We start from the raw sequence: 26,163 nt of genomic DNA on the forward strand, positions 1-26,163 counted from the left end.
ATATGGGAATGCCGGATATACTATGACCTTGGTTTCGGGTGAGGGTTTCTCGCAATTCTAGATGAATGTTAGTTTAATTGGTTCAGCTTTCGAGTTTATGTCCTTGTGCGAAAATACATTATGTAGTTTGCTTGTAACTTGTAAATATGTCAGTGTTATACATCTTGCTTAAAACTTTATAAAAATGGATGAATGCATTTGGTAATGTTGTATTGGATACACTATAACAAGTTCTGAAAGTCACTCTTAAAATATTTTGATTAATATTCCGTTCTATGAGAGCTGGCTTGGTTTAGAATATTTCTTGATGTGCTGCAACCCTGTGAATAAAATTTTCAAGTAAATACACGGTTACATTAAAAAGTATCACAGAAAAAATTCAGAGGAAAAAACCGCAAATATTTCTATTTCTTTATGATAATGTTGACAGTGGATTATAAATGTTTGACAGAATATTGTGGAGGTACAGTAAGAATATGGTTTAAAGTCAAATCGGGATTTGAATGATGAGGTGTCTCTAGCCATGTATCTGAATTTATCGTCGATGAGAGATCGATAAATAGATCGATCTCGTCACTGTTGTAATGTAAGTCGTCTATTGATCCGTTACTATTTGACGATGTTTTAAATGATTCCTTTTTATGAAATGGATTGTTATCAGAATTCGTGAATGTTTCTTCAAGTTTATTTGGAAGATCAGTGCTGCTACTATTGGTAACATTTAAACCATTTTCGTTTGGTACACTTGGAACAATATTTTCTCCCCATTCGAAAACAAGATCACTTATAGGCCAATTTTGTCTATATGCAGATAACACCTCATCCAACTGGCCCTTAAATGCTAATGTCTTTAAATTTAATTTTAAGACACGCGAGGAGAGGACATTCTTTAGCAGCAGAGGAACAAATCCCCCTGCCATTGCCGCTAAGGTTTGGTTTGTTGATGAAACTCTGTAGACATTACCAAAAGCTAGTACAACCACTAATACAAAGGCAAGAAAAACAACTATTGTAAGAAACTTTCTCGTCGCTATAAGCAAATTTATATAAACAGGTCCTGGTGAACCCCAGGTCCTTATGTTGCACATATCTTTAAATAATCTTAATGGCATTCTTGGAGTATCGTATTTGTCTAAGAAAATGGATAAATGCCCGATGTTCCATCTAGGTTCTCCTTTATCGTTGTTAAATTTTGTTGAAATCGGTGTAACATCCGTTGGCAGGGAAACTTGAAAAGCAGCATTTTCCTGAACATCAGCTGACTGAGATGCGACTTCTTTGATATTTTCTGCTCTGTCCATTAAATCGTCAATTATTTCTTTCGTGAACGTTACGTAATTTTGATATACGTCCTGATAACAGTCGTGCATATAAACAATAACAAGAAGAGCCATAGTTACATATTTAAGAAGGGAAGAGGCGTTTACTATGAATCCCATCATTGTATATGTTGCCACTTGTAACAGAAATGCAAGACATTCACTTACAAGGAGCGTAAAAGAGAAGAGAACAGTTATGCAATAAGAAGTTACAGCAAATAGCTTTATTATCTTAACGACCTGTTCTGATCGAGTTGGTTCTGTTTCTTTATAATAAAACAGATCATTTTTAAATTTTACCTTCATCGACTCGGTTAACTCTTTGATCTTTCGTGTTGCTCGTTTGGGTAGAAGATGCCTTTTCTTTTCAAATAGCGGAAAAGCCCGTATGGTGTGTCGAAATATTGCAGTGATTAAGTAAATTATTGGAATGCTATATATAAGAAACAATACACATCCTAATGGTATAACGAACAGCCAATATATTGGGGCTAATAATAAACCAAGGATACCGAATGTTTTAAAGGGGTTCAAGGCAAGTTTTGTAATCATCTCTACGCCTCCAACATAAGTTACATCGCGCATATTTTGCAGAGAACCTCGTATGACACCTTTTAATATTTCTCTGCCGCTTGGATTAACGAAGCCAATTATAAAACCGGATAAGATATAACAGAAATATGTTGTAATGAATACAGGATGAGTTGGAGAAAAGTATTGTAAAAATGTTTGTGATACGAAATTATATGATACATCCAGTCTGTTTGCTGCAACAAACATACGGCGAAAATCAAACACAGGTTCTTCAAATATGTAATAAATTATTACTCTGATATAATATGGCAATGGAAGTAGTAACAACATCACCAATTTAATAAATGTCTTCATGCATGTATGCCAAGTGATGTTGTAATTAATGAACAGATCCACACATTTTCCGTAAATACTACTTTCACAACATTCTGTAAAGGTTTCTATGTTTTTTACTTTGCATCGAATGAAATTATCGTATAAAGATTTCATTAGACCGGATGGTGGATAGTTTCCTTCAACTATTCTTTTTCCTTTAACTTTGACGTTTAGTTCATTAATTTGTATTGGAACAACTGTCTCCTGTGGTATATATTGAATTAAATGGTTAAATCTGTTCCAAGATTTAATGTCTGATTTGACCAAGCGTTTCTTGTATCGAACAATACAGTCTTCATTGGTTGACACGAATAAGTTCAATAGAAAAGGAGATTTTAGTTTAACTGTATATTCAGACATGACATATGCCGCATTGTACATGCTCTGTGGAAGTAGTAGTGGCGAGAATAATAAGATAATCAGTCGCAAAGCCGCAAGCAGCCAGAACAGTAGCGATACCCAAATTCCTATATCTTCCTCGTGACATACTATCTTACCAGCGTTATTTTTCTTACAACAGAAATTAACAAATTCAGCATGCCCTTCCTTAGATTTTATTATCTGATTACAAATAGATATGAAGCCCAGCTGCTTATCCTGCTTTAGATTATCAAACTGAAATTTGCGAACCACATTCATCCTTTCATGAAACGGCAGTTTCTCCAGACAGCGTCGAGGTGAGTCTCGGAGGCGTAAATCAATATACCTCACGCTCCTTTCTAAAGTGGATAACGAGAAAATTGCATGCTGAAACGGGAGTTTCAGTAGGGTTAAACCATGCTCGTACGTTGATAAATACCAAACTTCTGGATTATAATAATCTTTGACTTCGAACAAAGGATTGACAAATTCAGATGGGAAATCTACCCGTATATTCACCAACTCTACATGTTCATAAATTACCATGAATTCCTTAGCGAATTCCGGTTCAGAGAAATATATGTTACAATTAGAATTAACGACAAATGTTGTAGTGTTCAACGTCGCATTGTAAGACTTGACCCCAGGTAATATGAAAATAGTAGCAAGCAGGCAATAAAGAAGTGAATTGTCATGTAATGTCAGCTTGGTTTCAACTCCAGTCACTGCAAAGAGAAAATAAAAAGTTTATAATTAGATAAATACACATTAATATAAATGTCTTTATTAGTTTATAAGAGAAATGTTTAAGCAGATTCGTTTGATAGATATTTCATGTAGGCCTCAAGTGCTTTAACAGTATACATATTCTGGAATGTACTTAGATCTCAGTGAAAGATTATCCAGGTAGTTCAACACTACCATTACTAAAGAGCCTATACCAAGTCAGTAACACCCCTATATTGTTTTTAAATTCAGGACTTATGAATTAAATTGTGAGTTATGTAGACAGATGAAATGTTCGTGACGAGATTGTCTTAGATTTTAAATCTGTTCAATACCGACTGATTTGATTTGAGGCTAATTGACGAAATATGGCAATAGCAATGACAAAAACAAAGCGAATATAACAAGAAAAAATTAGTGACTGTCATTCAAACTATTGACATGTTAAAATATTCTGCATAGATAAGTGTGTAATATCAGTCATGAAAAAGGGACAGGTAGTCAACAGCGAAGGCATCCAATTAACAAACAGATGGCCAGACATTAAAATCATTGAAAGAAGGAGGGAGGTATAAGTGTCTAGGGGTATTAGAATCTGACAGAGTACTAACTAGAGATATGAAAACGATAATTGAGGAGTTCATCAGAACGGTGAGGAAACTAATGAAGTCAAAGCGAAATGATCCGATTCTAGTGAAGACTGGAAATACTTGGATGCGTAACAGCTTTTGTAGATTGGACAAAAGCTGAATTAGCAAAGCTAGACAGAAGAAATAGGAAAGAATTCAATATGAATGGAAGACTCCACCTAACGACAGGATTAGCAAGATTATACTTATCTAGAAGGAAAGGTAGAAGAGGATTAATAGCAATAGAAGATTCCGTGGAGTTAGCTAGAGTAGATATAGACTAGAGTAGATATAGATTAGAGCAGATATAAGAACAAAAAAATGTGTAACCGTCATTCAAACTTAACTTGTCAAGATTCTCCGCTGGCACATTAAGAACTTAAGAAAATAAAGACAAAAAAGCAATGTAGAAATTTAAGTAATAGCCGTGAAAAGTGGCAACTGATCTGTTAGAGTTAGGCCTATCTGTGCATATAAGATAGATAGATAGATAGATAGATAGATAGATAGATAGATAGATAGATAGATAGATAGATAGATAGACAGACTGACAGACAGACATACTGACAGACAGACAGACAACCTGAAGTCAGCCACTGATTCCTGTGGTATCTTCTATAAACTGACAAGGCGAGTTCGATTTAACCCTAGGCAAGGGAGTAAATGTCGCTGATGAGGATTAATTCAATTTGAAATCATCGATGATCTGACACTCCACATTTGCTGTAGAGAGGTTGTCACCCTTGTCAGTCAATACAAGAATGCATTGCCCGTGGCTAAGAGTTATTTTGACTTTTGTTTCTCGCAATGATGGTACTGATGTACACTTTACTCACTTTAGTATCCATTCTACTTGTACCTTTTGGATGTTAAATTGCGAGCAGTCATCTTTATCATTTACACACACACACACACACACACACACACACACACACACACACACACACACACACACACACACACACACATACATATATATATATATATATATATATATACGTTTATATATTCGTTTCCCAAGATTCTTGATGTGAATTCGTGTATTGAAACATATATTGTATTTAGGGATGGTTATGTTGCAAGTTTAGCCAGTGAAAATACAGGCACAATATATTTGATGTTCACTTGTTTCAGATTTATTTTGTATTAATCGTATTTCGACCAGAGTTCTTTGGTCAGACTTCTGTGACCTCATCAGTGATCCTTTGCTTTCTTCTTTCTCTTTTGTGTCTCTCCTTACTAACGATCAGCCGGAGAGACACAAAAAAGAAAAAAGAAAGCAAAGGACCACTGATGAGGTCGCAGACGTGAGACGAAATACAATATCTGTTGCAATACACGAATTCACATCAAGAATCTTGCAAAAACGAATATATAAACGTGTGTGTGTGTGTGTGAATAATTAAGACGGCTGTTCGCGATTTAAAAACCAAAAAGTACAAGTACAACTGATATAAAATAAAGCTGAAGCAAGTGAACACCAACTATATAGTGCGTGTGTTTTCATTAGCTAAACTGGCAACATGACCATCCCGAAATACAACAATATATATATATATATACGTATATCGTCATGGCATTGAGTTTTGTTTTATATCCTTAAAGAAAGGTTCTTTCCACTATGTATAAATTGCTACAACATATGTATGGTGCGTGTGAATTTAAATTATCAAAGTGTTTATACACGCTTTCAATTTTTTTCTCTTCGATTATTTTAATTGATATCACAGTTGCTTCATTAAACTCTTACGTAGATTCTGTTCAACATTTTCCATCGTAAAGTTCATTAATATATTAGTTTTTGTTTGGAAAGAAATCCACTTTCTTGTCACACGAAATTTTAATATTTATTCTTGAAAATATTCAATAAATCGTTTTAAAAAATTACAATCTATTCTAATTTAAGTGCTGGTTTCAAGTGTAGTCTACTTCATTACAAACTAAGTGAGTCGAAAAGATAATATACAGGGAACGAAATGCCGAAATAGAAACTACAAAATGATGATTTTGTATCAGAAAATATTTAAAATGGAAAACGTAAAATATTGACCCAAACCAAAACTGAATCTGTGAAAAGAAAGTAGCAGACTATCGGATGTTGTTTCCATCGCTGGTCACAATGCATTTGAATTGTTTTAGCTTTCGAACGACGCCACCTCACTGGCTAGACGAGCAGACCAATATATATATATGTGTGTGTGTGTGTGTGTGTGTGTGTGTGTGTGTGTGTGTGTGTGTGTGTGTGTGTAGAAAGAGAGAATCACATAGAGAGTATAACTGTGATGTCTTCTGTGCCATTGGTATCAGACGGGGAGTCGTTATAGGAATACTGGGCTTATATTTGTACCCCAGAGTCACTTTGATAGCACGCGCTGCGTTCCACTCAATAATAATAATAATAATAATAATAATAATAATAATAATAAGAAGAAGAAGAAGAAGAAGAAGAAGAAGAAGAAGAAGAAGAAGAAGAAGAAGAAGAAGAAGAAGAAGAAGAAGAAGAAGAAGAAGAAGAAGAAGAAGAAGAAAAATAGAATAATAATAATAATAATAATAATAATAATAATAAGTTTAACATGTGAGTACGATAAATCACTGCTCCGAAACTTATCCAAAAACATCGGAAATAAAGACATCGCATGGAGCCCAAATATAGCTGACAAAGGGTTGGACTATACCCGAGTAAGTAATACTCATTGAAATTTATTCCTATTTTTCCAAATATAATGATGTATTTTAACTTGATACCTCCACTACCCGAACAGCGATCGTAAACACACGTGTTACATCAAAATACAGACCATCCCCAAACCCAAACACCATATACAAAAAATAGCTGACAAAGGGTTGGACTATATCCGAGTAAGTAATACTCATTGAAATTTATCTCTATTTTTACAAAAATAATGATGTATTTTAACTTGATACCTCCACTACCCGCACAGCGATCGTAAACACACGTGTTACATCAAAATCAGACCATCTTCGAACCCCAAAACACCATGTACAAAAAAATTACAAACATATTAAATAACACCGGTATTATTTCACCCAAGAATAACAACCGAGAAGTACGTACTGTAAGCTTGTTAAGAAAAAAGTACGAAGATATGAACGTGCAAAACAATCTGACAACAGAAATAAGCGAACCGGTACCCTACGAAATCGACGACCGTCAAAATAAAGGGCCGGACGTTGTTCCTCATGTCCCGCAAACAAAACCAAAACGGCATAAATGGACACGTGAGGAACACATTTCGATCCTACACGCCTATTTCACAGCAGTACTCTACCCAAAAAACGAAAACGCAACAACACATACATATAAAACATGGAAGAAAAATAATGTAAATATAGACCTCGATAAAACAATGAACCCTAACAAACTAGCTAACATAAGAAGATATATTCTAAAAGCAAAAAAATATCAGAAATAGAAATAGAACAATTGAAAGAAAAAATACATCAGGAAAATCTAGATAGTAGTCACACAGCAATGCCAAATAATAATATAAACACTGAGATAGCAAAACACGAGGACAAACGTAACATGCCCGGCAAAAACGAAGTAAACAAAAAACAACAAACCCAGACCGTAGAGATGTATAATAGTATACAAAAAGCACCAATCCAGAACACCACAGACAAACATATGAATGAAAAGGAAGGCAAAACAAATATAAAGCTTGGAAATAACGAAGGGAAACCTAATAATTACGATACTATGAAAATGAAAATAACCGAAGAACTGAAAACCACAGATCTTAGAATGGACCACAGATTATATCTCCCAAAAATCAAAATAGACAATAAAACAACATCAATAATAAATAGCATAAACCTGGCCGTCGCGGAACTAACAACCACAGAAACAACAGGCAATATCACTGAGCTAAATGACATGATATATGCGGCAGCCACTGCAGCCACAAAAGAAGCAGGATACTCAGTCAAACCCATCCGAACAGGAGTTCTACCACCCAAACAGACCTTGTGGATAAATAACATCCAGAACAAAATTAAAAAAAAGAGAAAAGATTTATCGATTCTCAACGAAATTAGTAAACAATCAACACTACTAAGTAACAAGAAGAAAACAAAAATACTGTACAAATACAGCATTACAGAAAAAGACTTACCTGAGGCAAAAGAAAAACTAAAGCAAGACATCCTTGCCAAAGCACAGAGGATCCGCCGGTATGAGAAACGCCAACGTTTCTTTGAACAAAACAAACAGTTCAAATCCAACCCCAAAAAACTCTACCAAGAACTGGGTAAAAATAAAATAGACATTACTTCAGCACCAACAGCAGAAGAACTAGAGAAATTCTGGAAACAAATATGGTCGGTGAAGCAACAACCCCAAAAAAGGACCATTAAAACAACGAACTTAGCACCTGAGCAACTCTGGGCCCCTATAACAACTGAAGAGGTCACCCAGACACTGCAAAGACTAAGCAACTGGAAAGCACCTGGACACGACAAGATCCCCAATTTCTGGTTAAAACACCTGCCAGCAATGCATAAAAAGCTGGCAGAAAACTTTAACAACATAATAGCAGATCCAGAAACAATGCCTGAATGGCTCACAAAAGGGAAAACCATCTTAATCCCCAAATCCACGGAAACGGAGAAACCACAAAACTATAGACCTATAACCTGTCTCCCTACGATCTACAAAGCCTTTACTGCAATAATATCGCAGAGATTGAGTAAACACCTGGAAAATAACAACCTGTTTCCAGAAAAGCAGAAGGGATGCTGCAAGGGCTCATACGGCTGTAAAGATCAATTATTGATCAATAAAGCCATAACTGAAGACAGCCGCAGAAAGAAGAAAGGCCTCAGTATGGCCTGGGTGGACTACCAAAAGGCTTTCGACAGTGTTCCCCACACGTGGATTCTGGAAACACTAGCCATAAACAAGGTGGCACCAATTATCATAAAATACATAGAGCACTCAATGAACAAATGGCAGACAGTGCTACAGCTCCAAACAAAAGAGGGACTTGTGAAAACGAAAGCCATCCCCATTAGAAGAGGAATATTCCAGGGAGACACGCTCTCTCCACTCCTGTTCTGCCTGGCACTCACACCTTTAACAGAATTGCTAAATAGAACTGGATGCGGTTACAAATGCTATGGAAAAACAGTCAGCCACCTTCTATATATGGATGACCTAAAATTATATGCAAAAAACGACAAAGAGCTAGAAACACTACTACAGACAGTACATGGCTTTACCAAGGAAATAGAAATGAAATTCGGATTAGAAAAATGTGCCAAAGCAACCCTGAAAAGAGGAAAATTAGTTAAAAGTAGCAATATAACACTAGATAAAGCCAATGAAATAAGAGAACTAGACGAAAGCCAACCATATAAGTATTTAGGAGTCAATGAACTAGATAGGATACAACATACACAAATGAAAGAAAAAATAAAGAAAGAGTACTATAGACGAGTTAGATCAATACTAAAAACAGAGCTCAATGCTAAAAACAAGATAATGGGTATCAACACTTTAGCTGTCCCAGTTATAAGCTACAGCTACAACATCCTTAACTGGACACTAAACGAACTATGTAAAATAGACAGGAAAACAAGAAAAATAATGACAGGATATAGGATGCACCACCCAAAATCTGACATAGAAAGGCTATATATACAACGCACAGAAGGTGGCAGGGGTCTTATACAGCTAGAAAACTATTATAAAATAACCACCATAGGACTGCAAAAATACCTACTCCAGAAGCAAGGGAAACTAATACAAATAGCCACAAAACACGAGCAAAACAAAAAACTGTTTTCAGTATTTAAGGAAGCTGACAAATACAAACAAGAAATCAATCTACCTAACAAATACGAAGAAGAAGAAGAAGAAGAAACAACAAAAGCTATAAAACAAATGAAATCCAAACTAAAACTAGAACAGCAACGGACCATGATAAAACGATGGCAAGAAAAGCCCCTACATGGTAAATACTGGGCTAAACTAAATGCGAAAGAAATAGACAGAGAAAAATCCCAGCAATGGCTGAGAAGCTCAGGACTCAAAGCAGAGACTGAAGGATTTTTAATTGCTGCACAATACCAAAGCCTCCCCACCAGAAATTACCAAAAACACATAATGAAAAGAAATATAACAAGTAACTGTAGAATATGTGGAGATCGACAAGAAACAATAAATCATATTATCTCTGGCTGCCCAGTCCTGGCTAAGAAGGAATATATTCACAGACACGACAGAGCTGGGACCTATATACACTGGAAGCTATGCCAACATTATGGAATAGCAACAGAAAAAAGATGGTATAAACACACGCCAGAAAAGGTCACAGAAAACGAGAAAGTAACCATACTCTGGGATATGCCAATACACACAGATAGAGAAATTAAGGCAAATAGACCAGATATAGTTGTCAAAGATCATGAAGAAAAAAAATGCTTTCTAATTGATGTATCAATACCAGCAGATGACAACGTTTCTCTAAAAGAAATGGAAAAACTTTCAAAATACAAAGACCTGGAAATAGAGATAACTCGAATGTGGAATCTAAAAACAGAAACAATTCCTATCATAGTAGGTGCCTTAGGTATAATAAAAAAATATTCAGACAAATACATAACAAAAACACCAGGACTTACAAATATATATAACATACAGAAAATTGCACTACTGGGTACTGCACACATTCTACGCAAAACACTTTCAATACAGTAAACATAAGAGCACCACAGCAAACCACAGCACATACCCAAGGCGCACAGAGCTGCGCTCGGTAGTGAAGTGAAAGCACGTTATAAAAATAAAACTACTGAATAATAATAATAATAATAATAAATCTTCTGAGACCCAGAAATGTAGACTCTGTGGAAAGAGTGTGGAAAATGTGACCCACTTGGTAAGTGGCTGTGAGAGTCTTGCACACACAAGTGCCGCCACGATAAAGTGTGTGTGTATCTTCATTGGTTCTTATACCGTAAATACCAATATGAAGTAATAGAGAACCGGTATGAGCAAGTACCAAGTAAGGTTATGCAGGAAGATGGAAAAGTAACGATACTCTGGGACTATGATTTTCAGACGGATCGTGTAATCGAACACCGTCGGCCGGATATTGTCATATTGAATAAGAGAGACAAATACTGTCAGATCATCGATGCAGCCATACCAAATGACATGAATGTTGTAAGTAAAGAGGTTGAAAAAAGTCACCAAGTACTGCGAATTGAAAGTGGAAATGGCAAGACACTATGAGATGCGAGAGGGTAATGTAAAAGTGATACGAGTGGTGATCGGAGCGGTGGGCTCAATCCCATTGAAGCTTCAAAACTTATTAAGGCCACTGGAAATCCGTTGCAAGATAGATGTCTTGCAAAAAGCAGCCTTATTGGGCACAGCGCACACCTTATCTGTCTGAGGTCCTTGTTGTGACTTGACAGATCACTAAAGACTCCGTCGCATTTTTACCTACACTGTGTTACGATAAATAATAATAACAATAAATCATGTACTTTGTTTTGTCTTGGTATAAAAGATGGGCTACAGCAAATATCTGCTCAATACCACAAATTTGCTTGTTAGTTTTTTTACCTTAACCAGCTGAGCATGTCCCTTAATGGCTGACGATATGTACATCACTGCTCACGAACAGAAGTAGTTTGGGAGTATCATAGCCATGTATTGAGAGGAATTCTTTGATGTTTCGATAATTCACCTCTGGAAACATGGGTGTTTCTTTCAACATCCTTAAACAAGCCTTATACAGGGACCTTTTGAGCGAGATGGGCTACTCGACCTGAGGAAAATTCTAACTGGTTCCACCTGTAAGCTAATGCGCTGTTTATCTCGATATTAGACCACCACATCGCGCACATATGGTTGTGACGCATGTGTCTGGTATACCCTCATCAAACGGGTAGTCATGATGGGTATACTGGGCTTCGTATATTTTACGCCAGTGTCACTTTGATGGTTGGCACTAATCTGTCACTGAATAATCATAATAATAAACGTATTATAGTCATTATTAGCCACATTTATTTTCTGAAGTATATTTCGAGCGCTTGACACGTTCTTTTTGTTTCGCCTCCTTTTCGCTCTTAATCTTCGTTTGTATCTTTTTCCATCTTTCTCTTTGTCTCTCTTTTGCTGTCCCACACAAGCTTACAAATATAAATACAATTTAATACACACACGCGCGCGCTCACAGAGAGAGAGAGAGAGAGAGAGAGAGAGAGAGAGAGAGAGAGAGAGAGAGAGAGAAAGAGAAAGAGAAACACCCTTCTTCATTCTCTATATTTGTATGAAAAAATGTTTATATCACTATGTAATATTCAACTCCAGGCGCCATCTTCAAATATTCATTTTATAGCGATGAAGATTAAGTTTTATCTTGCTTCAAGTAATTGTCAGGCAACTGAAAATTACATAAAAATATACTTCCGTCTCTGGTTACGGATTTAACAACTTGGCAATATTTTCGCTCCTTTTATCTTCTTTATATACCAAGGAATACTTTAAAACGTAATTAGTCAATCGAATATTTGTAAGCAGCACTTTTTTATAATTAAGTATAGTTTTCTGGCATTGGTACAAGATCACAAATATTTAGAGGAATAAAGAGTGTTATCCTGAATTCAATACATGAGTGGGGTTCTTTTTTAGTAGAATACTGTGTAAAACTTCAATTTAAAAATTACTTTGTCGGAATTTGAATTTGAAATATTAATCCAGAGTAAATGTGTCCGAAAAGATTGCTGTTCAAAGAAATACACAAGGGTTCTTTAGCAAAAAGAATTTCTTTTTTTTTTTCATTTGGCGTGATATTAGAATGATTTGAATAAGAAAGGAAACAGCAGAATTGACTCTAGTGAGAGCTGACAATAGAGATAAGCTATGCGAAATGACAGCTTAAAGCACGTTAATAAAACAGCATGAAAATTATTCTAACACTTCATGACTAAGAGGCCAAAACATATTTATCAATATTACAAATGTTTGTCAGATTGTTACATTCTCTAAAAAGAAAAGACCACCTTCTTATAGATGAGATATTGAAGAAATCGGATTTCTTCAATATCTCATCTATAAGAAGGTGGTCTTCATTGAAGGGTACGAGAAAATTCCCGTTGCTCACTCAGTTTCTTTAGATCACTCGATTTATATGATAACCAATACGATTTGTGGTATCGAAGCGTAAATTTGACAGTTTAATAATATAGGAATACTTACGTTATGTGAAATTTTATAAATTGTAGGTTCTGTAATGATTTTTTTGTTTTTAAGTTAAAACAGAATATCTTCAGGGTGTTTATATAATTACCTAGCGAAAGAATATGTTTTATCTGGGAAAATTTTAACAAATAATATTGAAGTATCCTTTAGAAAGCAGATAATGGTTGATATGCTAGCTACGGAATTGCTTATTAACAATTACTTCTCTGAATATTAAATCTAAAGCCTGATTTTGCTGGATCAAGTTTGTATACAACAATTCAAGTGGTTATGAATGATGTTCACGGCCACGTGCAGCAGAGAAAAAAATGTTGCAACAAGGACGCGATATTTTCAATAAATAACGTCTGCGGTCTCTGAATGAACGCATATCTTGAGATTCCCTTTACATATTGTCAAACATGGAGACAAAGTATGATATAATGTCGATGATAGGATATGGTCTCCATAATTACTAATGAACTACAGCCACAGCTGGGGTATATTAAATACAAAATTTTAATGCATTAGATATATTGTTTTTCTCCTTGTTATTCAAATAAATTCCCTTCACATCTCAGTTATTTCTCTGAGCACATTTTTGTTTAAATTATGGCAGCTAATTGGACTACAAATGTGCTCAAAGCTTGTTGTTTACGTTTAAGACGATTATCGTGCTGATGATGTTTATTGAGACGGGGATGATTTTAAATCAGGAATTAGTTATATGGTCTCGGATATGTGTGTGTGTGTGTGTGTGCGTGTGTGTGGAGAGAGAAAGAAAAAACGAGAGAGAGAGAGAGAGAGAGAGAGAGATGCATATATGTATATATGTGTGTGTTTATGCACACAGAGGCATGCATATAGTTGTGTGTCTGGGAGTGTATGTGTGTGTGGAGAGGGGGAGAGAGAAAACGTGATGGAGAGATGTATATGTATACATGTGTGTATATAAGTATATGTATGTATATACATACATGTATGTATGTATGTATGTATGTATATATATATATATATATATATATATATATATATATATATATATGGATGCTCACATAGATATACATATAGTTGTGTGTGTGTGTGTGTGTGTGTGTGTGTGTGGGTGTCTGTGTGTGTGTGTGTGTGTGTGTCCATTGATGGACTAAACGGAAACCAGACTACCGTGATAAGTAATGTTAGAAACAAAGAGACTGATTTCTCTCTTTCAGCTGATTTTACAGACGATCCTGGTGAGAGAGTCTGGTTTGCATGGAACTAATGTATCAACTATAGTTAGCCAATTTTAGCTGAAACAAACAAGAGTCATTCAGCTTAGCAACAAACAGCAAAATACCTTAACATACAGCTTTATTCCAAAGAATTACTGCATCAGCAAATTATTGTTATAAGCCCATTTCAGCTTAAAACAGAGTTTCTCGCCGGGGTGCATATGACCTTGTGGTCCATATAAGATTTTCGGGGTTCCACACAAGTAAAATAGAAAATTGGTTCGACAGTAGTATTTTACGGGTTCATGAAAAAGCTTTGCGTTAGATGTATTTATAGTAAAAAAAACAGCAACGTTTCTTTCTCTGGCGATTTTCTCTGACGTTTTCCTCTGACATTTTCAACTTAAACGTAGGAATTTTGAAAGAAGTATTTTTAAAATTAGCTTCTAAACATCGAATGGTTATGGTGGGGTCTACTAGCATAAAATATTAGTCTAAGGGGACTACAGGTAAAAATAAATAGTTGAAAATCACTGGCTTAAAATAAGAGCCACGATCCATGCACATTTCCTCCGGTTTTACAGCTTGAATGAAGTTGCATATTTCTCGTTTACTTTCCCTAATCCATTGTAGCACTATACATTCAACATTGAAAGGAAATCTTCTTTCATCTCTTACCATGAGACGCATTAAACCGAATTTATTTACAAGCTGCATTTATGCATATTTATGTTGACTTTCACGACAGCGCTATTATCAACTTAAATTTCTGTATTGCTACTTTAAATGTGCATCGACTTCCATTAATAGTCTGCATGAAGTGTATGTTTTATGGTATTTGATCAATTGCATTTGGTATAACAGGCGATATATTGTATTGATTCGCATTGTTTGTTTATCACATCACACACGAGCAATCGTTTGCATAGCTGTTGAATCACATAGTTATATTGCTTTGGAACACATTGTTTGTTACTTCTAAGTATTATTCAGTAACTGTTTCAGGTTACTTCGATAAGCATTCAATTAGTTATTCTAAGTTAATAATATGCGGGAAAAGAGAATAAACGATTGTACCATAACGAGCATAATAACTACGTTTCTTTTCAAATTGCTCTGCGCCACCAAACAGCATATAATCTCATATATACACATGTGTGTGTGTGTGTGTGTGTATGTGTGTGTGTGTATGTGTGTGTGTGTATGTGTGTGTGTGTGTGTACAAATATGAGCAGAGATTAATAACATAGAGTAACCAGTAATGTGTTTTTGAACACTATAGGCAAATACAAATATGTCAAATACCACACGACGTATTTCCTTGATGTATTTTAAATTGATCGCCACCTCCTGATGATTTTTCGCGATAGCCAAACGGCAATCAAAACCAGATCCATAAGAGAATGAGAGATAAATCTCGAGAATCAAGAAGTCTTCAAAGTTGACAAGTCATTGACCAAAAGGATGGGCTTATTTTCGAAAGATATAAGGACAGCCGTTAACACGTGTTTCAACCTCAATAAATTCCAGTAGCACGACAGTTGTCCAACCTTAACTTCAGTAACCAGAAGGCTTAGAAACATCCAAAATGAAAAGAAAACGCTTGTGGCTTAGATAATATACAACATTTAAACAAAAATAATCTGCGAGAAATACGTCAGAGTGACCAGTGGCATGTATTTGAATTTAGACAACTACGTGCACATCAAATACAATACAACAAATCATTTATACATTAAAATTAGTACCGTCTCCTGAAGATGTTTCTTAATTACCAAATGGCAATTAGAACCAGCTGCACTTTAGAAGGGAAGATAATTTCATAGATCACGTATTCTGAAATTTTCACATGCCATTAAGGAAAAGAACAGCCTTATACATGCATATTTGTACGCATATATGCATATATACATGCATATTTGTACGTGAGTCTGTGTAAAAGGATAAATGCCATAATGTTCATTTTGCTATATCAAGTGCTGTTGGAGTGTTTCTGCATTGCATACATTTTGTTGCATCCTTCACGCCTAATTCATTCTCCACCCCGGCGAAAGACAAGTTTTTTTTTTTTTTATACATGAAGCATCTATTTTTCAACAATTCATTATTCATCTTGGTTCGCTGCTCGGCTTTCACTTAGGTTTTAGATCAAAATTTTATTGCTAGATGTCTAAGCTAATTTCTTGTACATATTTTGTTCCTGCTGATGTCATCGCTTTATTACTTTTATGAATTTTCCTTCTAGGATTATATTAAAATAGAAAGAGTTATTTATCAACGAACATTTTAGGAATATTTCGATTACTCAGTATGGTTTAAGATTAAAGCCTTTCTATTTTATACACAGATGTGTGGAAACAAATTTTACTCTACCCACACAACAAATAAGAAAACAATAGCGCAAAATCAGAAAAGTAGATTAAAATAAAGAGAAATAGGAATGAAATAAATTAATATTTTTTTTTTAAATAAAACGAAAAAGGATATAAATACACTTTGTTACGATTTTCGTAGCGAAAAAAAATTATAGCTAATTTGACTTTAAGAAGAGTAGTACTGATAGCAAGTACAACTCATTCACTCATTCAATTTTGATACTGGAAGCGAAATGGAGATAAAGTCAAAGGAAACGAAAGCTCGACTGTCATAAAAATGTAACTTGTATTTGCCAGACGAATTCGTAAAGGATTGGTATTGAGGGAAGTGACACGCACTGTATTATTATATTCTAGATTTATCTATCTTTATCCAAAGGCGGCGAGCTGGCAGAAACGTTAGCACACCGGTCGACTTTACCTTTCATCCTTTCTGAGTCGATTAAATAAGTACCAGTTACGCACTGGGATCGATGTAATCGACTTAACCTCTTTGTCTGTCCTTGTTTGTCCCCTCTATGCTTGGCCCCCTGTGGGCAATAAAGAAAGAGATATTTCGTCTGTCTTTACGTTCTGAGTTCAAATTCCACCCAGGTGGACTTTGCCGTTCATCTTTTCGGAGTCAATAAATTAAGCACCAGTTGCGTACCGGGGTCGATCTAATCGACTGGCTCCCTCCCCAAAGTTTCAGGCCTTGTGTCTCGAGTAGAAAAGTGAATCTGCGCAGGAGGGATATGAAGGTTCTTGGTATCAACACCAATTCCTGGGAGCATCTAGCAGTCGACTGAACCAGCTGGAGAGGCACTCTTCACAAGCAACTGCAGACCGGCGAAGAGAATTTAAGAGTGGCGGCAGCTGAAAACCGAGCCCACAGAAAAGAAATGACTGCCAACATACCGGATTCAATGTATAGGCGTGACCTCTGCAAACGAGACTGCCACTCTCGCATCGGTCTCTACAGCCACAGGAGGCGTTGTTAAAACTGTATAGACAACTCAACGGACGGATGACATCATCAATGGTCAGCCATGACCGACGGAGGCCTCAAATATTTGTCCACTTGTTTTTCTCTCTCTCCTTCTCTCAATCTATGAATTTATATATGTGTGTGTCTGTTATATAAATGTGTGTGTGTGTTTAAATTAAACATGACTATGTCATAGTTTATCTTCCCTTTATCAATTTCTCCATATTTTCGCATTGTGTTTTTTTTGTGGATGGGGGTGGATGGGGAGTACGGTTTGTTTGGAATAATAAAATTCCTGAGTGCGGCATTTCGTCCGCTTTTACGTTCTGAGTTCAAATCCTGCCAACGTCGACATTGCTTTTCATCCTTTCGGGGTTGACAAATCAAGCTTCGGTTGAGTACTAGGGTCGATGTAATCGACTGACACCCTGCCCCCAAATTGTTATAGAAAAGATTATTCTCATTACGGGGGCGGTGGGCTGGCCGAATCGCAACATGTCGGACGAGATCCTTAGCGAAATTTATTCCGGCTTGCTGAGTTCTTGTTACAAATTCCGCTGATGTGTCTTTTGCTTTTCATCCTTCCAGAATCTCTAAAATTGGTACCATTAAAGTACTACTACTTATGTAATCGTCTAGCCTCTAACCTTAAAAATTCCAGACCTTGTTATTATTACATTCTCAAGAGAAGCCGGTGAGCTGGTAGAATCGTTAACACGCTGGACGAAATGCTTAACGGTATTTCACCCGTCGCTACGTTCTGAGTTCAAATTCAGCCGAGGTCGACTTTGCTTTTCATCCTCTCGGGATCGATAAATTAAGTACCAGTGAAACACTGGGATCGATGTGATCGACTAGTACCCTCCCACCGAATTTGAGGCCTTGCGTCTCCAGTAGAAAGGATTACTAAATTCTCAAGAATATAAAAATTACGGCGAGAAAATTTAATTTCTCGATTATTATTATTAATTGATGCAAATTTTCAGCATCACAATTATCATCACTCACCCTTTCTCCTCCTCATCCTCATTATTATTATTATTATTATTATTATTATTATTATTATTATTATTATTATTATTATAAATAAGTTCATGCAGCAAGTTTTAAGCTTGATTTTAATCGAGTCAGGTTATATTCTACTGAATCGACTTCAGCGTACATCTGCAGTGTGGAAACACAATGGCCCAGTGGTTAAGGCAGCGCACACGCGGTCGTAGGATCGCGGTTTTGATTCCCAGACCGAGCGTTGTGAGTGTTTATTGAACGAAAACACCTAAAGCTCCACGAGACTCCGGCAGGAGCTGATGGCGAACCCTGCTGCACTCTTTCACCACAATTTTCTTCCTGTTTCTCTTGTACCTGCATTTCAAAGGGCTAAACGTGCCACACTCTGTGCCACGCTGAATCTCCCTGAGGACAACGTTAAAGGTATACATGTCTGTGGAGAGTTCAGCCACTTGTACGTTAATTTCACGAGTAGGCTATTCCGTTGATCGGATCAACTGGAACCCTCGTCATCGTAAGCGACGGAGTGCCAACAACAATGGGTTGCTGAAGAAGGAACGATAACTCATGAAATATGCTGATACGTTACCAGTTCTTGTTATCTTAAATTGCATTTTTTACATGGACGTATTTGTAAGCATCGCAACTTTCAGTGCTGGCTCTAAATTCTATAGAATATCTATGGAAATAACTTACACGTAAGAATGATTAGGAAGTAAGAAGACTTAGGAAATGCCAGGATTTCAGGAAGATTTAATTCAGCATTATATTTTTGAAATATCTTATCTGCATATTTTCCATTAAATTTTATTTCACTGCTGAATCCTAAATAGTGTAAAACTGACAATATCTTAATAGCTTTAAGAAAACTTTAAAAATATTATGTAAAAGTGGAAAAAAGAAAAAAGAATAGTTATTCATATGTTGGACAAAGTTACATTCAGCAATATCTTAACAGCTTTAAGGAAACTTTAGAAGTACAATAGGTAAAAAAAAAAAGAGAGTAAAAAGAAAATCATATTTTGGACTAAATTAAATTCAATAGGGCTTCTCCATTAAATAATTGATAATACGGAGTGCTTTAAGTTGTTATTGACGTCTAGTTATATGTTGTTGTTTTCTTTTTATTTGTTTGTTTTGTTTTCTTAGGCCTTACCATTTTATCTATATCTCTTTCAGAGTCACAAACGCAACATCATATATTCATGACTATATCTTTCTAATCTAACACAATCATTCCACATGCGTGCACTTATTTATATGTACAATGCATGCCTGAAAATATTTATCCTCTTCTACTCTAGGCACAAGGCCCGACATTTTGGGGGAGGAGGCCAGTCGATTAGGTCGACCCCCGTACGCAACTGGTACTTAATCTATCGACCTTGAAAGGATGAAAGGCAAAGTCGACATCGGTGGAATTTGAACTCAGAACGTAAAGACAGACGAAATACCGCTAAGCATTTCGCCCGGTGTGCTAACGTTTCTTATTTCTTTATTGCCTACAAGGGGCTAAACACAGAAGGGACAAAGAAGGACAGACAAAGTGATTAAGTTGATTACAGCGACCCAGTGCGTAACTGGTACTAAATTTATCGACTCCGAAAGGATGAACAGCAAAGTCGACCTCGGCAGAATTTGAACTCAGAACATAACGGCAGACGAAATACTGCTAAGCATTTCGCCCTGCGTGCTAACCTTTCTGCTAGCTCGCTGCCTTAAAATATATATTATTTTCTACTCTAAGCACAAGGCCCGAAATTTTGGGGGAAGGGGGCCAGTCGATTAAATCGACTCCTGTACGCAACTGGTACTTAATTTATCGAGCCCTAAAGGATTAACGGCAAAGTCCACCTGGGCGGAATTTGAACTCATAACGTAAAGACAGACGAAATATCGCTAAGCATTTCGCCTGGCGTGCTAACGTTTCTGCCAGCTCGCCGCCTTAATCGGTGGAATTATATTGATAAAGTATTATGCAGTAACCTTTCAGTGAATGCTTCAAATTCCTTGAAGTTGTTTTAATTTACCTAACATTACTCCACTACTTGCGAGGTCCTGGTTGCGTGAGATAAGGCAATAAATAGATTAACCAGAAACTAGCGTTAATTGTTCATATATGACCCCCGTGTGAATAAACGACATTTATTTGAGGCATTTTTGATGCGATGAGAATTATATATCTAATTCGAAAGGCCCCATGCAGTGCGAAAAATATACGATTATAACTTAATTTAACATAATTTCAGAAGGTACGGCAATGAAACCTATGTACGATATGGTGTCATTAAAACTGATGCATAGAGTCAACTGAACTAATCCATAACCTGCACTTTTGTTGAAAATTGTCGACGAATTAGCAACGCGTCTACAAATAGACACACACTTCTTTCTTTGTCTAACTCCCCCACTCCGCTTTTGCTTTTCTATTTACATTTACTGAGCAAATACAGATTATTTATATACATGTGAAACTTAGAAATAAATTAATTATAATTCAAGTGTGACTTTTCAGTAGATTTTTGACTGCAGTTATATTTACCATGATGTGTTCTAAACAGTTTTAAAGTAAAATTTTTTTTTTCAAATGTTTTATTATAAGAATTGTTAGCATTTGCCATATCGTAAGGAAGAATGAATCATTCACTAAGTTGTAAATAAGTCACTAAGGCGTCACTACAAATTGGCTACATGAAAAAATTTTCAAACTGCTCATTGAGCTACTTTACTCAGTAAAACTACTCACACATCTACTTTACTCATTTAAGCTGCTCATAAGCTACTCATACAGCTACTTTACTCAGTTGAGCTACTCGTAATCTGCTCATACAGCTACTTTACTAATTTAAACTGCTCATAAGCGACTCATACATCTACTTTACTCATTTAAGCTGCTCATACATCTATTTTACTCATTTAAGTTGCTCATAAGCTACTCATAAATCTACTGCACTCACGTAAGCTGCTCATAAACCTGCTCATACATCTACTTTACTCATTTAAGATGCTCATAAGCTGTTCATACAGCTACTTTACTCATTTAAGCTGGTCATAACCTGCTCATACAACTACTTTACACATTTAAGCTACTCATAACCTGCTACTCTCTAATGTTGCTCATAAGCTGCTTATGCATTTACCTTACTCATTTTAGCTGGTCATAAGCCGCTCATATAGTTACATTACTCCTTTAAGCAGCTCATAGGCTGCTCATTCAACTACTTGCCATGTCCAACAGGCTAAAACAATCCTATGTTAGGGTACGGTTTTCAACGTTCATTTGTTATTGCTCTGACTCATATGATATCTCTTCTGGATTTGACCTTTGATGTGATCTCACGTACAGCTGTCCGCTTAACATTAATACACAGACATAGAAGGGAACTAATCAAAATATCCCTCACACGCTACGTGAAAATCCTGAGCCACATACTCGTTCCAAGAACTAACGAGTTTTAAAACGGCCAGAAATGATAAAGTTTGGGACACAGATCCAAGTCCTCAAAATCTACACTTTTTTAAATCGCACAAATATGAAATCGGTTAAATATATTAATATAAATGAATCTGCTTATACACTCTCTGCGCGTTTTGAACTGCTTGCACTTCTTCTACGCTACTACGTATAAGGATTAGTAAGAAATTTTGTGTGTGTGTGAGTGTGTATATATATATAAATTCAAATTACGATAAACGCAAACAAGCAAACGAAGTTTGCTTTTAGAAGCGTTGAGATGTCTTAGAAAGTTAAAGAAGTGATTTTTAAATTCTCAGTCGCAGAATAATGCTAATAATATAGCTTGAACAGGATAAACTACCCCTATTTTGCAGAAAAAGTGTAGGTGGTTAGCTATGAGACACGAAATCACAACTCTGTGATTACGTGTCGCGGTGCTCTGACCGATTGAGCTAAACTCCCCCACTACAGATGCATGTGTGTGTATACGCGTTTTATGTAGGCGCAGTCGTAACTATATGATAAGAAGAATGCTTCTCAGCTAAATGGTTCCTGGTTCAGTCCTACTGCGTGGCAATTTGGGCAAGTGTCTTCTACTATACTCTCGGGCCAACCAAACGTCTCCTCAAGATTTTGTCGTATGTTCAGTAAATATATATAAAAGCGTGTCTAGCCCCAAGACACCTTATAAAGTGTTGCCTGGCCACCTGTCCTCACAGCAAGAAACCATTAGCAGGTCTTATCCTTATACTGTGAACATTATATGATATTTATCTCTCACTAGATGGAGTACCTATTTAGTGATCTTGCTTTATCAAGACAGTAAACTCTACTATGTTATATCATATATATATATATATATATATTAGTTATTGAATCAAACATGAAATAACAACCTACACACATACATACATACATGCATATATATATATATATATATATATATACACACACACATACATTACAATAATAAAAGATTATATATATAAGAATATAAGAATATATATACATATATATAAAGGAATACAAAAAACTGGGACAAGTACGCAAAGCATCCACACAGATGATACAAAACAGGGAAAAGAAAAAACAAGGACGGGTCGTTCGGAGTTTTCTTTCCTTAGTCGAAAGTTAGTGGTTTGCTTGTTGATCAAAACTTTTCTCTATTTTCTGATTACTTAACCTTTATATATATATTTATATATATATGTGTGGAGGGGGGTGGTGTATGTTTGTTTATGTATATGTATATATATTCTTATATTCTTATATATATAATCTTTTATTCTTGTATATGTATGTATTTATGTATGTATGTATGTGTGTATGTATGTATGTATGTATGTATGTAGGTTGTTATTTCATGTTTGATTCAATAACTAATGTGCTTTTATGAATGTTTTACATCTCTTGAAGTTTAGTGTATTTAAATGTTCTTCAAGTGTGATGTCGTATATTAAATTGATATAAATACATTTAACGAATTAGTATTTTTTCTAATCTGCTGAATGCTTCAAATATTATTATATTTTGAAGTGTATTCTGAATATTATTTTGCTTTGTGGTATAAAGTAACGTTTAAAGTCTGGGAAATATTAGTTATAGTCTCATTTTAAAAATATTTCAGAAAATTATTTACATTTAATATTCAAGTACCACAGATCGTTCAAAGAGCGTTCACTTTATGATTATATATTTAAAACGTTTGGGAAATAGCACAGCCAGCACTCTTTGGTTTGATATCAGTCAATAATTGTAATAATTACTAATAAACATGATTTGAAACAACTCAACTTTTAGGAAAGATATATATGAATTCACAAGCAATATTTATGGATGCAATATCTATGCATTTCATATGAACTATATATATATATATATATATATATATATATATATATATATATATATATATATATATATATTTATATATATATATATATATATACATACATACATATGTATATGTATATATATATGTATATATGTGTATATATATATATATATATATATATATTTATATATATACATACAAACGTAAATATATGCATATAAATATGCATACATTTATATATATATATTCATATATATATATATACTTCTCTATATATATATGCGTATACGTGCACACACATACCTCTATGTGTATATATACATATATATATATATACATACACACACACACATATGTTTTACATACATACGTATATATATATATATATATATATATATATATATATATATATATATATATATATATATATATATATATACATACATGTACCTATGTTTATGCGTCTTATCTCATTTGTTTTATAATTCATATACCCTACGTGCGTGACACCTTATAAAGCAATTTGACAAACAGGTTTATCATATTTTAAGCTCCATTATTGTACATTGTCATAATATCTTATACCATTTAACTCTTCCTACAATAGATTTTACTTTGAAAAGGTGATTATCCAGAGAACTTTACACAGTTTTAAATCTGAAAGTACTTCAATAAACTATAATTGCTTACTACTAATTCATTATTTACATAAAAGCTGTAAATGGAAAATCTATGTTTGAAGTATTTATTGCAATACAATTTATAGAAGAGTTCATATTCTCTGAATGTTTCTTTTTTTTTTCTATCGATATGAAATATTTATTATATATGTTTATTCCACGTTTTTAAGTACAAGTGTATCTAGAAATGTTATTACGTCACCTGTGATAGGCAAGATTTATCACTACATCCATGAAAACACATACATGTCATAGCTGCATAACACTACATTATCTATAAATATTGGTCTCATATCAACTTCTATGATGATGCAGTTAGCTTAGCTACTACTAGCGCGGGATGAACATATTTATCGCAATTATCCTATCATATTTTATGAGCTTAACGTTTTAAGGGAATAATTTAATATAGTTTAGTGATAAATTATACAAATTAATAAAATAGCTTAATAATCATTTTATGATTTCACTCAGAATATTGACTTTTATTTTTGGTTTTCTTTCTAATATTTCAAATGCAAAAAGTTGTAAACGTAATATATTTTTCCGAAATGCCATGACTAAACTCCTAAACATTTTGTGCAGTAACCTTCTTGGGAGAAATCAAAAACGCATTATGTGTTCGTCATTGTTGTGAAAAAAAAAACAAAACAGGGAGATGGTAGCACTCATATCACTTTAAGTGACTTACGTTAACCAATTTTTTTCATAGAATATCACAAATCAAACAAGGTAACAATCCTCTGCCCAACACCTAGGATTTTTTTTTTTATTTCAGATGTTTTCCGCAAAGTTAACATTTATTCATATAGGCGTAGGAGTGGCTGTGTGGTAAGTAGCTTGCGTACCAACCACATGGTTCCGGGTTCAGTCCCACTGTGTGGTACCTTGGGCAAGTGTCTTCTACTATAACCTCGGGCCGACCAAAGCCTTGTGAGTGGATTTGGTAGACGGAAACTGAAAGAAGCCCGTCGTATATATGTATGTATATATATATATATATATATATATATATATATATATATATATATATATATATATATATAAAAACAAATAGTAAATGAGTATATGCATATATACCGACATCCACCTGTATGTATAGGTGCATATCTGGGTACAGGACATTGCAAACAAACGTAGACGAGAACACACGAGCCACATAGAGAACATTCTCCTTCATCAGCCACCCACGTTTTAACACCGGCGTTTCGACGAGCTTATATATATATGTATATATGTTGTTGTACTTGGGGATGGTCATATTGCCAGTTTAGCCAATAAAAACACACGCACTGTATATTTGGTGTTAATTTGCTTCAGCTTTATATTACATTAATCTTAATCTTATTTCGGCCAGAGTTCTTTCGTCACACTTCTGTGACCTCATCAGTGGTCCTTTGTTTCCTTCTTTCTTATGTGTGTCTCACCTTGCTAACTATCAGCCATTTTGTATTTTGTATTCCTATTG

The 26,163-nt window shown here is 35.0% G+C and overlaps 1 protein-coding gene across 1 annotated transcript in view; it reads right to left on the reverse strand.

Moving 5' to 3' along the window:
• Positions 1–397: 397 nt before the first annotated feature.
• LOC106884358 (uncharacterized) overlaps positions 398–26,163 on the reverse strand; it is a 35,098-nt gene continuing 9,332 nt past the window's right edge. Inside the window, exon 2 of the mRNA XM_014935706.3 lies at positions 398–3,313. Within this exon, the coding sequence (XP_014791192.2) occupies positions 435–3,313 (2,879 nt within the window). The 3' untranslated portion in view covers positions 398–434. The remainder of the gene's footprint in view (positions 3,314–26,163) is intronic.

This window comes from Octopus bimaculoides, chromosome 5, assembly GCF_046866305.1.
Source record: "Octopus bimaculoides isolate indiv1 chromosome 5, ASM4686630v1, whole genome shotgun sequence".
Lineage (NCBI taxonomy): Eukaryota > Metazoa > Mollusca > Cephalopoda > Octopoda > Octopodidae > Octopus > Octopus bimaculoides.